This window comes from Aplidium turbinatum, chromosome 10 (assembly GCF_918807975.1).
Source record: "Aplidium turbinatum chromosome 10, kaAplTurb1.1, whole genome shotgun sequence".
In the NCBI taxonomy this organism is placed as follows: Eukaryota; Metazoa; Chordata; class Ascidiacea; order Aplousobranchia; family Polyclinidae; genus Aplidium; species Aplidium turbinatum.
Genome location: NC_137481.1, coordinates 11,958,038 through 11,974,751, shown reverse-complemented (window position 1 = coordinate 11,974,751; position 16,714 = coordinate 11,958,038). Strand labels below are relative to the sequence as shown.

General features: G+C 37.2%; 1 protein-coding gene across 1 annotated transcript in view; it reads left to right on the top strand.

Moving 5' to 3' along the window:
• Positions 1–430: 430 nt before the first annotated feature.
• The window catches only part of LOC145778656 (uncharacterized), a 37,514-nt gene continuing 21,230 nt past the window's right edge, over positions 431–16,714 (top strand). Inside the window, exon 1 of the mRNA XM_082590192.1 lies at positions 431–632. Within this exon, the coding sequence (XP_082446318.1) occupies positions 439–632 (194 nt within the window). The 5' untranslated portion in view covers positions 431–438. The remainder of the gene's footprint in view (positions 633–16,714) is intronic.

Below are 16,714 nucleotides of genomic sequence, written 5' to 3'. Positions count from 1 at the left end.
AAACAGGTTTCAACAGGTTTGACACAGGTCTTACAAACAATGGCGCAATTTTGGCTCATGTTTTAGGAATTTCCATGACGTAATATTCAGTAGACTTGAACGGTTTTTATATGACGTTTGACCAGGCGAACAACCATCTGGAACAACGGTAGCATGCTGCTGCATAAGTATATCTTTACTAATATTAGGCACCTGCAATAAAATCAAGCCAAAGTATTTCAATCAAAATATTCACAACTCGTGCCATGCTAATGTTGTAATTAGCCTACATATATAGCTTTTAAATCATGGCTATAATCCTTCAATAGTCAGATCAACCGAGTTTCAGCTCAAAAGATACAAGCATAGCAATAAATAGTAAATATAGGCTATAATTTTTTTTTTGTAAACTGAGATTGTGTGATCATTTAGGTTGTTACTGATACTTTGCAATTATAAATGGATGTTGTAAAAAATGAAGAAGTGAAAAAGTGTGAAGATGTTTATATGAATGACAATGCTGGCTTTCCTAGTTCTGTTTCAAATGATATAGAGCAAAGTGAAGCAGAATCAAATGATGCAAATCTTTTGGAAACTCAGATGGAATTGGATTCTGGTCGTAGAATCATATCTGAAATTATGAAGCAAAACAAGTATGTGAAGTTGCTCAGGCTATTGTATCTAAACTTAAGTAAAATTTAAAGTGGCGCAATCGGCAAGTTTAAATATAAATTAATTTGATTAGTTTGTAACATACATTCACAACTTTAGTGGAAAATGTGTTGCAGTGCATGGTTTTTTAATAATTATTTGTTGTAATGATTGCATGCGTATAGCGTAAACTTGCTTGTTTTGTAAATAAATTGTAAGTTATAAGCAATTATTAAAATCAATGTAGATATTCATTGAAGTATATGAATGTAGTATGAATAATTGAATATGACTTATGATATTGTGTTTTTTAATTTGAAAGACAAATGGATTAGTTACCATATTTAGTAACCATAACCTCAGTGGTTATTTTACACCTATTGAGCAATATCATGCACACAAGCATCGGCGTCGATTTTTTCTTAGAAGAGAGGAATTCTGGGTGGGCGAGAGTTTTCAAACAGATTTCATTGAATGTGTAGGTTCGCAATGGTTAGTTTTTCTCACTAAGACTGCGTTTAGCGTCGCTGCAGCAATTATGCTTTAAACTTCTTTTATGTTTTCCTTTGCGACCTAAAATGCGCGTGACCGGTGACCTGTTATCTTTAAAGTGGCACTTTCGGATTTGCCACAAAATGGTAGGACAGAATGATGACTGCTGACTGTGCTGACGGAACCTTCCTGAGCCGGAAGCTAATCCGGCAGCATGCTAACGTCAAATGGAGCAGGTAGATTTTCATGGTTCATGCTGTCTTCTACAACTACCAGTGCATTGCCTGAGACATTGACTTCACCACTGTCCATTAGACCTCACCAATCCCCGGACTTTCTTTTGTTTTTATTTATATTGTGACTTTTCTGCATGGGTTTTCAATAGGGTGTACCAAAAAAACCTTACTTTCACCGATCTTGCTGTTGGCTGGCAAAAAGTTGTGTTTGGGGTCAAAACTAATGCTAATATAAAAAATTTTAAATTTCATTGTTGTTTGGCGCCTATTTTCTTTACGTTTCCATGGAAACAACCCAAATTTAAAAAAAATAGTGTAACTTGAAAACCACTATAGTTAGAAAGCTCTAATAAACACCAAAAGTTCCAGAACACCAATATTCCTATGAGTGTTTAATGCATTATATGGGTCTAGGTAATGTAGTTTTTTTGATATTTCCTAAAATAGTGTTTTTGTAAAAAATCTAGTTAATTTACTCTAAAAATTATTTTATACAAATTTTTGCTATTGCTGGCTAAAGTGGCAATGTAACAATCACACAATAGTCTGGCAATGTAAACAAAAAATTAAAGTACTTGACTAAAACCTTAAATTACCAGTATACATACAGTATATATAATCAGATAACATGCAGTAAGCAATACTATTTTACTTCCTTTGACAATGCTCAAGACAAAAGGTGTACCAGTGGTCCGGTACCTGTGTAGCCGTAATGCGATATGCAATGTTTTACGCATCATATCAATGGAAATCAATGTTGCTTGATTTGTAGTTTTTACAAGTACAGTTTCATTCCTTTTTTAGTAACTCTTTCTAATGATGTAGCAACTGTGGCTTGTTTTTCTCTCAATCCTTTGATAATCTTTAAAATGTTTTGTTTTGCTGTAGAAATTCGGGTGAGTTTGTCATAAAATTCAGTAAGAAGACCCAATGCTCGTTCAGATGCATCATTGACAACTGGGATTGCTTTGATTATATTTTTTACCTTTAAGTATCAGTAGATTTTTGTGCCAAAACTTGGGATTAGCTGTTAAAAAACTTTTATCTAATTTGAGCAAATTGAACTAAGTCCATGAGTCTTATTCCTATAAGGTTGTGGAGTTAAGTTTGTTGTTGAAGAACTGGCATTTGCTGGATTCTGGTTTTTGGAAGTTTACTTGATTTAAATGCTCCATCATAATTTAAAAGTTCTCTACCCATTTTCTGTTTTTGAGTGAAGGAAGCATGATCGCTGAATAGTGCAAAAATAACTAGGTGCTCAGAAAGGTACCACAAATGTTTATAAAACTTTGTCAAATATGCTGAAAGTTATTTCAATAAAAAGTGGAGGTATAGTTGCAGAATATTTTTGCATCTTTTTCATATCATTGCTCAACTGGCAATGTAGTTTTAAATCATTGATTGGAGAATCAAGAGATTTGGATGCAGTAAACCAGGGCTCTATAAGTCTATATTAGGGTGCATCGTCTCCCCCCTTTTTTTGAAACTGGTTTCGTAACATTGAGAAGTGTGTTCCACTTCAGGAAAAATTCAGCCTAAAAATTTTTTTTTGCTCAGGGACTCCCCCTTCCACTAGCACCTGACCCCCCCAAATTGCGGACAGAAAAATCGCCATAACTCCAAAACTAAAATACTTAGACATAAAATGTTTGGTATTAAATTCATTGCAACTATATGATTTGATTCAAATTTGGTAAATAAAACATATTTTACAAAGAAACAATTTTTTTGCTATTCAGTAGACACTGTTCACTCAAATACATCTAAAAAAATAGCTATGAAATGATAATGCACTTTTCGTTTTATGCATGTTCCCTCGCAAATATTATAATAATATCAATGAATGAACTAAAAATATCAATAAGCCTAAAGTGAATTCTGTTTCATTACTAATAATTATAATAATATTCAATAAAACTTTAAAAAAAGGCAGACTTTGTCTCATAGAATAGCCTTGAAAACGGCTTTAAAAAGGGGGTCCAACGAACGTTTTCGTCTAGCTCCCTTCGGGAGTAGTCGCTAGAATAGATTCTTCAGGCAAACGGGGTAGTATTTGTAGTAAAGCTGTTTTAAATAATTACATTTCATGGGATTTGAAAATTATGTGGCGATATACCGTAGTTAGTTAGTTACGCACAGAACTCAGATTTTGTCCCATAATCAAAGGCCACTTTTGAAAGTGGAGTTGCAAGCTTGTTAGATGGATGTAATGCAACAGTTTATGGTTTTTGCCACAAATTTGGTGTCTTACATTTGCTTTGTTGAACCACCTGAAGAATGCTTTCAAAGTTTTGAATATTTTGAGCTGATGATCGAAAATCTGTGGCCAGCTTGACGTCATGCTCAGAGCAGCCATTTATAACCGTTAACATTTCTGTTTTTGATTTGGCCAGTTTATACTGACTATCTTGTTCTCACTCTAACGTTTTTTTCAAAAAACATTGGGCGTACTTTTAACAGCTTAAAGAGATACCAGGAATCTTTACCAATCAAATCAATCAGTGAAGTGTTGGCATCAATTGTGCCTGGAAAGCTTTCCTTTACCTTTTATTTTCAGAGGTTCCTGAATTGAATCTTTACCAATCAAATCAATCAGTGAAGTGTTGGCATCAATTGTGCCTGGAAAGCTTTCCTTTACCTTTTATTTTCAGAGGTTCCTGAATTGAACCATCAGCTGCTAGCATTTTTAACAAAGCAGTAACAATTCCTCTTTTTGTTTCCTCTGGAACACGGTAATCAAACAGAGAAAGAGGAAGCATTTCCTCAGTTAAGTACCAGAGGTGGAGATTCAGCTTCTTCAAAGCACTAGAGGCTACAATGGGATCAATCTTCTCAAACAAATGTAAAGTTTTCATTAACTTCAGGTCTGCCCATGGTGCAGAAACTCCTGAACTGCAACGAAACCACCATGACACATACACATATAGGAGGAACGTTGCAAACATTTTCAACTTATTAGTTTCCTTTGGCTGCGGAATCAAGTGTTCTTGGGATTAGCAGCATCCATTACTTCTTCACTTCAGCCCTTCCAGACAATAGTGACAACTTTATGACATAAATAACTTTAGCCAACTTCTGAGCTTTGTGAATAGCTCCTGGCTGTTTAAATTTAAATGGCTTCTTGCATGGCAATGGATAGTTGAAACTAAATAGACACAGCTCCAATAGTTCTCTGTAGTCTTCTTGAGGAAAATATCTTTCATCATTTTTTGTAAGCAACTGGATTGCAAGAGCTACAGATTCACTAATTGACAAGCACTTGTAGCTTATGTAGGCTATCTAAATAAGGTGGGAAAGAGATGAGGTCTTGAGAAATAATGTTGAAGTGAGTACAAAAGTGAACAAACATAGTTATTTCAGGCAATCGAGATGTTTCAATACTCAATGCTTCAAACGCATTACCTACGATTAGTTCTCCAACATGTTTTCTGCATGTACATTGCACACCATAGCAATGACTTCTTCAATTTCTGTTGCAATTCAGCACAACCTCCAGACCAAAGGCCAGTGTTTGTTGATGTAGTGTCAATACCATGCTGATAGCACCATCAACAGAACAGTTCCATGCATCCTATAATTCAGTAGTGAAATCAGCTATGATGCTCCCAATTGATTGCTCTATTTTAGGATTGAAAGGCACACCAAGCAGTTTGGTTTAATTTCGAGGACTGAATAGTTGATTGATGGTACAAAACTTGACTAAATTTAAAAAAAAAGACGGATCCATAACTCTTTATCTCATGAGTAGCCTTGAATAAGGCTTTAAAAGGGGAGTCCAACTTGAAAGTTTTCAACGAAATTTTTGTTTTTTTGTAAAATATGTTTTATTCACCAAATTTGGATCAAATCATATAGTTACAATGAATTTAACACCAAACACTTTATGTTTAAATATTTTCGTTTTGGAGTTATGGCGATTTTTCTATCCGCAACTTGGGGGGGCCAGGCGCTAGTGGAAGGGGGAGTCCCTGAGCGAAAAAAAATTTTTTGGCTGAATTTTTCCTGAAGTGGAACACACTTCTCAATGTTACAAAACCAGTTTCAAAAAAAAGAGGGAGACGATGCACCCTAGTCTATATGATATAATACAGTACTAGAAAAACTGCCAGAGATGAGATTTCATTCAATGTTGCTTCAGATACCAGATTTAACTTCAGCAATTGTGATTTGAATAAAGATATTTTTAATGAATATAATATATTATTCTACTCATCCAACGAGCATGATGTGATGCTCCTGAACAAACTCAACTCCACAACCTTATAGGAAAAGACTCATGGACTTAGTTCAATTTGCTCAAATTAGATAAAAGTTTTTTAACAGAGATCCCAAGTTTTGGCACAAAAATCTACTGATACTTAAAGGTAAAAAATATAATCAAAGCAATCCCAGTTGTCAATGTTGCATCTGAACGAGCATTGGGTCTTCTTACTGAATTTTATGACAAACTCACCCGAATTTCTACAGCAAAACAAAACATTTTAAAGATTATCAAAGGATTGAGAGAAAAACAAGCCACAGTTGCTACATCATCAGAAAGAGTTACTAAAAAAGGAATGAAACTGTACTTGTAAAAACTACAAATCAAGCAACATTGATTTCCATTGATATGATGCGTAAAACATTGCATATCGCATTACGGCTACACAGGTACCGGACCACTGGTACACCTTTTGTCTTGAGCATTGTCAAAGGAAGTAAAATAGTATTGCTTACTGCATGTTAACTGATTATATATACTGTATGTATACTGGTAATTTAAGGTTTTAGTCAAGTACTTTAATTTTTTGTTTACATTGCCAGACTATTGTGTGATTGTTACATTGCCACTTTAGCCAGCAATAGCAAAAATTTGTATAAAATAATTTTTAGAGTAAATTAACTAGATTTTTTACAAAAACGCTATTTTAGGAAATATCTAAAAACTACATTACCTAGACCCATAAAATGTATTAAACACTCATAGGAATATTGGTGTTCTGGAACTTTTGGTGTTTATTAGAGCTTTCTAACTATGGTGGTTTTCAAGTTACGCCATTTTTTAAAATTTGGGTTGTTTCCATGGAAACGCAAAGAAAATAGGCGTCAAACAACAATGAAATTTAAAATTTTTTATATTAGCATTAGTTTTGACCCCAAACACAACTTTTTGCCAGCCAACAGCAAGATCGGTGAAAGTAAGGTTTTTTTGGTACACCCTAGTTTTCAATGCTGATTTCAAAAATATGCATAAAAATTTTTTTCGATCAACGTCTGGGAAGTTATTCGCTGTTTCTTGGCAACAACTTTTCATAAAAAGTACAAAAATCCCCTTTAACCCTTTACACGCCAACGTTCCCAAAATGGGAACATGGGGTTGAAGTCGCCCACAGCATTACACAGACTTCATTTAAAAAAAATTGTTTTGGATATTGTTGTTGAATGATTATTGTTTCAGATGTATTTGTTAAAAAAATAATATTTGCAAAATCTTTCCTTTATGAAAGCGATGGATTTAGTCAAAAATCATATTTTTCAGCTTTCGAAAAAAAGTGCTTCTCGAAAACACAAATTAAATTTTTTTTTTTAATATTTGCGTTTTTTATGTGAGATTATCACTAATAACTTGTTTCCCCTACCATTTGTTTCGTTATATTTAACATTTTTCTTCACATAATTAAATTAATGCGTTGTTCCCAAAATGGGAACGTTGGCAACATGTGATACACAAATAACAGAGTTTATCTCAAAAATGTTCTCACTACTTTTACCAAGAGAACATTTTCACAGCTTGATGCTGTCACAGCTTGATGTTTTCACAGCTTGATCTTAAGCAGAAAACACTTCTATGACCTCTATCGAAGGAACGATATCGAATGACCTCTACGATATCGAAGGAACGATATCGAATGACCTCTACCTGCTAAGAATGCCGAAAATCTTATTAACAAAAACAAATCGTTGCTACCAGAAGATAAGGCAGAAGGTATACAGTTTCTTAAATTACTTGAAACAAACCAACCAGCATCTCTTGGACCCCTTGATAGAAAGAGGTTGAAATGCTTCAAGAATTATGCATTGAAGAATCGAATAAAGGTAATAAAGTATGAGGTATGTTTGTTCCTCAGTGCAGATTCGACTTAATTTATTGGGAAGATGACGAGGAGAGTAAATTAAGTCCTTAGGTAGATGGCTGAAAATCTGCATTTATCTGTAAAAAACGTCTTGTTTATGCATCCGTATCAAAAATTAATAGGTATGTTACTTTAAAAATCATTGGGCTGTTAAGCATACTGGGAACAAACATACATCACACTTTATTACCTTTATTCGATTCTTCAATGCATAATTCTTGAAGCATTTCAACCTCTTTCTATCAAGGGTCCAAGAGATGCTGGTTGGTTTGTTTCAAGTAATTTAAGAAACTGTATACCTTCTGCCTTATCTTTTGGTAGCAACGTTTTGTTTTTGTTAATAAGATTTTCGGCATTCTTAGCAGATATCATAAATAGTGTTGTCAATGTTTCTCGAAATTTAATTAAGGCAGCAGATTCCTTTTTGGCATGTTTGTATTTCTTGTATTCATCAACCAAACGAATAATTTTGTTTTGAATATTTTGTTTTGTCATCAGTGGAATGCAAGCAGGCTGCCATACTTTTGCTAGACATACTGCTGTATCCCAAGCTGTGAGTTTCCCACTCTGGTGGTTACAAGGATTTAATTGAAGATGATTTATGTATTTCTGAAGAACATCTGCAGTAGGTGGTCTAAATTGTCCTTCCTTAAAATGTTTTAAAGGCTGCAAATTACCAAGCAAACCACCATTGTTCATTTTACTCTTCCTCAGCTCCATGATGGATACATGAATACGCATGGAATATTAGACAGTAGAAGTGTATACAATACGTTATTATTATAATCATACAAGATACAAGTAGAAAATGCTAACTGATCAATAGTGAAACCTAAAATACATTACAGAAGGTTATCGGTAAGTTCAGCTGGCTTAATCTATTTTTTTACCACATGATTTAGATACATAGACTACATTATGCTGGGTGAGAGATGCTATTGAAATTGTGGCGGACTTTGGCCATCTTGCACTTGATCAGAGCTCTTTCCGAGCAATGAAGCGTGTATTCTAACATCAAGTGCAATGGGTACCCAGATGTTAGCTACATTGAGATGATCGGTTCCACGTTATACTGTTTATGACTCAAGGCATTTAACGTTTGTGGTGCCTAAGGAATACATCTCGTTGTAGGAATGAAGCGACTGCGACAAAATCATTCATGCGTGACTGTTCGTATCAATTTTTTAATAACTTTTTTTCTGTTGCTCTGAGACACTTTTTAATAAACTTTTTGAACTCCTTACCCCCAAAAACCCCTTGACAGCAACTTTCACCATTTTTCTAGTATCATTTGGCAATAAATTAACAAAAATCAGTCATGAATGACTGCGTAATCTGGGTACTTAAACGATCATAACTCTGGTACCGATTGTCCAATTTTAATAATTTTTTTTTTAATTCTTTAGCAGAAGAAATGCTTTCAGATAATCTAGATATCAGCATACTAGGTTAAAAGTAAAGGGGTTTTAAAGGGGATTTTTGTACTTTTTATGAAAAGTTGTTGCTAAGTAACAGCGAATAACTTCCCAGACGTTGATCGAAAAAAATTTTTATGCATATTTTTGAAATCAGCATTGAACCCCCCATGCAGAAAAGTCACAATATAGATGAAAACAAAAGAAAGTCCGGGGATTGGGGAGGTCTACTGTCCATCCTTGAAGCATTGCTTTCTTCTTCAATGTCATCTCTACGTTCATTTGTGCTAGACATGGCTCCTTCAGCGTTATCATCTTGCCGCCTTTTGGAAGCTGGTTTTAAGAATGCGTAAATAGATGTTTGACTTTGCTTCATGTTTAACTTTTTAATAATGAAAGGTCATTGACAACATCGCGTGGTGCCCCAGTTTATTTTATACCCAGCAACAAGTTTGTGAGGAAAGATTTCTAAAAAGCGACTTGTTTCAGCACGTCTTTATTTGTATCTGTCACGCTTTCTTTCTATCTCTTACCAGGAAAAAGACTTGGAAAGATTCAATGACGTAGTTTAATGGGTCAACCGAAAAGCAGTCAATTAAATGTCGAATAATTCTACTAGCGAAATGATAATCTGACTTCTTGAAGAACTTTAACGAACGGCTTCTCAAATAACTCTAATTTCTGCATCAACTACCAATCCACAACTCATAGCACAACTCTCATAACCAACTCAATAATAATCATCATAATAATCACCATAATAATAATCTCAGAATACAAACTACACCACTATTTATAGTTGGCTGTTCAGTCCAGTAACTTCGAGAAGGTTACATCATAAAGAACCATCGTTCGGTCACGTAGCATTTAAATGTCAACAAGCAGAAGCTTATAGAAGTCTAAAGAATGTCACGTTCGCAAGAAGATTCTTACATAATAACGATTTTGCAATCGGACATTTACAGATAAACAACCTTATGACGTCATGACAAACGACGCTCAGAAATCATGAAAAACAACAGAACCTTCTAGATTTGCATGCTTACAGATGATTCTAGAAATACGTTACATAATACAAATTTCTCAATCAGAGGTTACTTCAGGTCATAACCGATAATAACACACCGCACCAGAATTCCATAATCAAAACAACACGCTCGTTGAAGATACAAAGCAAGCCATCGCGAGGCATTGCACCTTGATTGTGACAGTATCGGTTATTTTATTGTCATGTGATTATGATGTCGTATTCATATTCCCTTACGCTGACCCGAAACTGAAGTTTGATTGCGACGTAACGAAAGTGAGACCATTCGGAGAAAAGATCAAACGTGGCTCAGGAATTGCCAGAGTGTGGCAGTTGCCGTAGCAACAACAATGCAGTGAGTACCGCCTTTTTTCAACTCAGTGTTGTTGCGGAATTGCTTTGTTCTGTCGGATACCTAGCGAGAGACATAGCGTAAAACAAGAAGTTGCGATGCAGTTGATTAGATAATTCAGCGTTTAACAAAAACGGAAATAATTGCAACGAACACTTCATAAGTGTCATAAAAACAGGGTGGGCAAAACATATTTTGCCCACCCTCCTTTCACGGCAGGCGGCCCACCCGGCCCGCCCTATTTTGACGCCTATGCACAGTTGCACACAAGCATATATTTTTGCAAAACATTGGTCACACATACATCATGATCACACAAACTTGGTACCAATAAAAAGAAAAAAGTGGCAAAATTAATAAAGTTAAAAATATATATAATGAAAATTTGTTTTTAAAAGTTACTATCATTAATTTATACAGACCTCAAACGTATTCGTTATCAGTGAAAATATGCCCATTCTGATGAAACACAAAAATAAAATTTGCTGGAGTCACAGAGTGAACCAGAGCAAACAGTTGTACAATAAAGGACACATTTAAGTTGATGGTAAACAAACTTTATTCAGCATCAGCAAGTGTAGACCACGTCCCCTTTTGGAAAATGAATATTAACTCAAACAAATTTTCAAATTCTAACGCAATTGAAAAGCTTGCACAATTCAACTTAATTATTCACAATTAAAAATCTATCAAAAATGTTTTTCTTTGAGAAAATGTGAAATAAAATAAGAATGAATTTAGTTGGTGCTCATTGTGACAAAAATATAGCACAATTAAAACAGCTGGAAGCAGCTGAAAACAATCATTGTATGTGTTGGTTTGAATTGAAAGTTAGCCAAAAACAATGCTTCTCAACAGTATTTAACCCAAGTTCATAGGCGTCGAAATAGGGTGGGCCGGGTGGGCGACGCCCACCCTGCCGTAAAACGAGGGTGGGCAAAATATGTTTCGCCCACCCTGTTTTCATGACACTTATAATAGGGTTGGGCACACATAGACTTTTTCTCTGTTGTCCCATGAAAAGGAGTGTTTTTTATGGCCATTTTTCACGCTGATCACGAATCCGTTGAAATTTTTGATCTATGATGATGTTTTAGGTTGGTAAAATGCAAAAATTCAAAATGGCCGCCCAGGGCTGCGATTTTTTCTTTCTTGTCGAACGACCAAAAATTCTGCGTTTGTTTGTCGAATAGTAATATGACGTCACAAGAGTCAGATTATAAGCGTTTGGCCGCGAGTTACTGCACAAGTTGTGTGGCCACAAGTTGTGTACTTAAGTTTTTAATCGCACGCTGGTTGAGTGATTGCAAAGGAGTATCAAGCGCTAAGTTATGTACCTGCCGGACATGTATACAGCCCTCGAAATTAGCTTGTATCTACGACGGCAAAAACTTTGCCGTCGCCAAATCAACAAACCTTGGATTAGGGCGGCAATTGCTGTATGCTTTAATGTTTAATCAAATGAAATTTTATGCGTTTCTTCGTCGCGTGTCACACGGCGGTAGCCCAGAGCATCACGCAAGCTATTTTATGCGCTGACAATGCTCTTGTGAACTGTAAAAAGTTTGCAACCTTATAAATACCGGCTTATTGTTACGCAAAAGTTATTTTTTCATCGAATGCTTATTGTTTACCGGTGTCGTTGCGAATATAAATCATGGTGAAAGAAGATACAGTTAAAAAGTAGAATTTTACCTGCTATAGATTATCAAACAGAAGGAAAAGTTAGTGTGGTATTTTTCAAAATTTGTAAAGAATTTTATGACGGAAACAAATTGGAATTAGAAAAGCTACGGGGTCAAGTTAAAAAAGTAGTACGAAATTCGATAAATGGTTCTTTGGCAGTAAAGTCATGCTTCCGATCATATGGCATCGCGCGTTCATGAACGGGCAGTTTTGCGTCTTCAAGTATTCTAGTGACGACGCGACAACCTCATCCTCCGATACAGCATCTGATAATTCCGATTCTGACAGCTAGTTCTTTACCAAACAGACTCGTGTTTGCTCGCAGTATCCCAATTGTGCCGAAATTATGTCAGTGTAAACGTAAATCGAGGCAATCATCTCGCAGTGAGCTATTAATTTGTTACCGGTACCTGGTTGAACAATTAACGTTATTTTATGATAATTCAACGTCGCTAGATGTTGAACTAATGTAAAACAAACCTAAATTTCTTTTTGGTCATTGATACGCAGGCATTAAAATTCGTTATTTTTTCATTGACTTCACGTTTGTAGACGTTGAATCAATGTAAAATGATGATTCTTGCTGTCTGGGTAGCCTACGCAATATAACCCTCCAGGAAAGTTAAATCGATTTGTGCTGTTAACTTACTTTAAAGTTAACTCAAAATTAACTTACTTTCCCCCCTGAGTTATTTAAGGTGAATTAACGTAACAGCGTGCGTATCGCTACTTTTGGTATTATTACATCACAACAAATCAAACAGTGCGGTCGTGATAGACTACTCTAGTATATTTTTCGCTTCTCGTTTTTTCGATTCAACATCTGCAGACGTTGAATCAATGTAAAAACGACGGGTTTTGCTAGCTGGGTTGTGTGCTTTTGTGAATGCAAGTGCAAAATCGCCCATTACGTAATCACAGAAACCCTTTTAGTGGAAGGAAGTCGAGTTGCAAGTTGCAACCGTGTTTATCTGTCTATTATTCTTTATTCACATTGCAAAAAAATTCTCCATTCTTGGAACAACAAGTGCATAAGTCAGACATAAATACAAACTTGCATAGACGTTGACAAGTAAAAGTAGCCTACTTCGAAGAAAGTTAGAAACCCGTTGTGTCGAAAAGCACGAAACGTGTGTGGCGAAATATTTGATGCCAGGCGTTAGAACTTCGATCCAAGCATTTTCCCGCAGTGTTCAAAATGTTCCTTTCCATAAAAATAGCGGCCTTTTTCATCTGTATTTCTGAACGTCTGGTCGGAAACCAGGCTGTTTTCTACATGTGAAAAACTTTCATAGCAAGTATCATAACAGTCATTTTACCAGAGCAATATTGTTAATTAGTTCAAACGGCGAAATACAAACTGGCATAGACGTTGACAACTCAACGTAGCCTAGGTTATTTCATCTATAAAAGAAACCCGTTGTGTCGAATAGCACGAAACGTGTGTTGCGAAATGTTTGATGTCAAGCGCTGGAACTTCGATCAAAGCATTCTTTCGCAGTGTTCAAAATGGCGGCGCTGACGCCTTGGGAGTTTCTCGTGTGAAGCGTCGCTTTTAGACCTTGCTTTGAAGTAGGCCTACCTGGCGAAGGAAAGTTTACGTAAGTCAGCACTCTTATGATAGCATCACGTGATGCCCCCCCCCCCCCGATTGTTTCTCGACCTGACGATGTTTAGTCCCCTCTCAGTTTTTTTTCCTTTTTATTTTCCTCTTTTTTTCGTTTTTTTTTTCGTTTTTTCCCGTAAGGCACAGCGTTTGTCGAATAGTGATGGCGCGTGTCGAGTGACCTCGTCACCGAAAAAGGCAAAAATCGCAGCCCTGTGGCCGCCAAATTTACACATTTTTTCAACTAAAATTTGATAATTATGCCTTACTATGTCGTGTAATATGTCATTTCTTTTGTTGTTAGGGTCACTCTCACTGATATCGATAATCATGTTTTTAAACTTGTACAGGTCAACTGGACCGCTCCAGATACATATTGCGATAAAATCTGCACTGAAATGTGAGCAGAACCATAATTTCAAAGGAACAATTAAGATATAAATTTCCATAAGCTACTTTAATTTTCACTTCAACATCTGCGTACCAGCATCTCAACAAGTTTGTTTGTACAAGAGTCCTTTGAATTTCAAAGAACTTTTTTCAGCAGGATATCGACAGCAACAGAAACATTGTCTTCTGGCTTGATAGCATTTCTGATGGATGTTTTCAGTTCGTCTATACTGAACTTCTCAAGCATGAATGTTTTTATACCGTCGGCACATTTAACTCTACGCTTTTGGCGTATATCGGGCGCCACTGTCGATCTAAGGTAACCAATGTCGTTGAGCAGTTGTGATTCATTAAGTCTATCAAGAGAGTCAAGTGTATTTGGAGTCGCCGGACCTCCATGCTTCTTACACTCTTCAAGTACCAGTAGGCTAGCACTTTGGCTATTTTCTTCTTCTTCGCTTCTTGCTTCTTCAGAAGCGCAAGTTGTTGACTTGTTTTAACTTAACAATAAAGTCTTGTTTAAGCTTTTTCGCCTGGGTAACTTCTTCTAAGCACCTTGCCCATTTCCACTTCTCATCTTCATTGAGATCTGTAAACGACGAATCCATGAGAAATTTATCCGTTGAAACTACATTCTTCCTTGAATGAGTTCTTACTGTCGTCGATCCAGCACTGAAAGTAATACGGTTATCAAGCTTGGCGAATTCGGATTCGCATCCTAAATTTGTCAATGGTGCATGTTTCAATTTGACGTCGTCACTACTTTGACCTGCAAAAAATTTCATCTCGGACAACTGTCTGTCCATTGCATCTAGAACTTCATCCAGTACAGCACCATACAATCGGACTTGACCCCTCTCCGTGTTCATGCACTCCTCTTGCTTGGTTTTAATTTCTGGTATTTTCTTATCGAAAAACGACCTGACACCTTCCCAAGTTCTCTCACCACCCGTGTCATCTTCACGTTTATCAATATAAAGTGATATTGAATGTGCAGCGTGGCTAGGCGACAACAATTTGGCGATTGCTATCTGTGCCAAAGTATGGATGCTGGTGCTGGGAGATGTGAATACTTTCTCACCAGCAGATACGTGTAGCAACTTTTGAACACCAATCTTTTGCTCTATATTACGAAAAACCTTATCGCAAGCATGGTCAATTCCCAAAATTACATGGGCACAGCATTTTATCATCTTCTCCGCTTCAATACCTAGACGTTGCAAGAGCGTGGTACAGTCACCTGCCCTGTCGGACATCCAAAAATCGATGGCACCCTTGATTTCATCAACGGTTGAATTTGACAATGCTGCCAAGCATGTAAGCTTGTACTCGTATGCTGCGGCGCCATCTGCTCCTGCGTGACTGAGATGCTCTGTGTAACCAGTAGTCATTAGGGTGCGGCTGATGCCCCGACCTGAAGCAAAACACCCTAACTTTTTTTTATAGGTGACACTTGGTACAAAAACAATATTTATGAAGTTTAAGACCAATCTATAAATGTTTAGGGGGTCCAGATTTGAATTGAAAATTGAGAAATTTGGTACTTAATTGCCATAATCGTGTAGTTTTACAGTGCTACATAGTCCTTCATTTATCAGGGTAAATGCTGTATTTAAGGTGATTTATGCTCCACAGTTGCAATGTTTCACACAGTAGGCTATTATTATGTTCCATACTATTTTTTAACAAGTAAGGTTTTACAAGCAGACAGCCAAACACTAACTTGAGAAGTTACGTGACAACCTATTGCAAAATATGCTTGATATGTAATTGCTGGAGAATGCAAGTATTAAGTAGTAGGACAACATGGCAGATCAGATCACGTGCCTCTCGTCAACAATGTCCCGTTTCAGCAAATTCCATCGCCTCACAACTTGTGGAGAACGGGAAATACAAATCGAGAGACTGTGAATCCGATAGATCCGTCTTGCAAGAAATGACGGACCTCTGGAGGGTAACAACCCCAGACGGGGACAACATCTCGGGTGAGTTCATCCCGGAAGAATTTTCCGCCGCCCTCCAGCACATAAAGCCAGGTAAAGCCCCGGGCCCTGACCACCTATGCCCGGAGTTGATACTCCATGCTGCTGCCTCCTTAAAGTCCTGGTTAAAAGACTTCCTTTCCTGCTGTTTGCGCCACCTGAGAATTCCCAGAATCTGGAGAAGAGCCCTTGTGGTTGCAGTCCCTAAGCCGAAGAAGCCCCCAGGGGACCCGAAGAGTTACCGTCCAATCTCACTGCTCTGCATCCCCTTCAAGATCCTCGAGAGACTCATCTACGCCCGTGTCGAACCAATAATAGATCCGCAGCTCCCTCGTGAACAAGCTGGTTTCCGACACGGACGATCAACCGTAGATCAGGTCACACTTATGACCCAAGACATTGAGGACAGCTTCTCGGCTAAGAAGAAGGCTGGCGCCGTGTTTGTTGATCTCACGGCTGCCTATGACACCGTATGGCATAGCGGCCTTACCTGCAAGTTACTCCGTCTGCTCCCTGACAGACACATGGTCCATATGATGATGGAACTTGTGCAAAACCGCAGTTTTACCCTCACAACCGGTAGCGGTCGTCAAAGCAGACTACGCCGACTTAAAAACGGCGTCCCACAGGGCTCAGTCTTGGCTCCTCTCCTGTTCAACATATAGCCTACACCTACGACTTGCCCCCCACCATCTCCAGGAAATATGCTTACGCAGACGACCTGGCACTCCTGCACTCAGCAGGAAACTGGCAGTCAGTGGAGAGGAACCTCAGCCAAGACATGC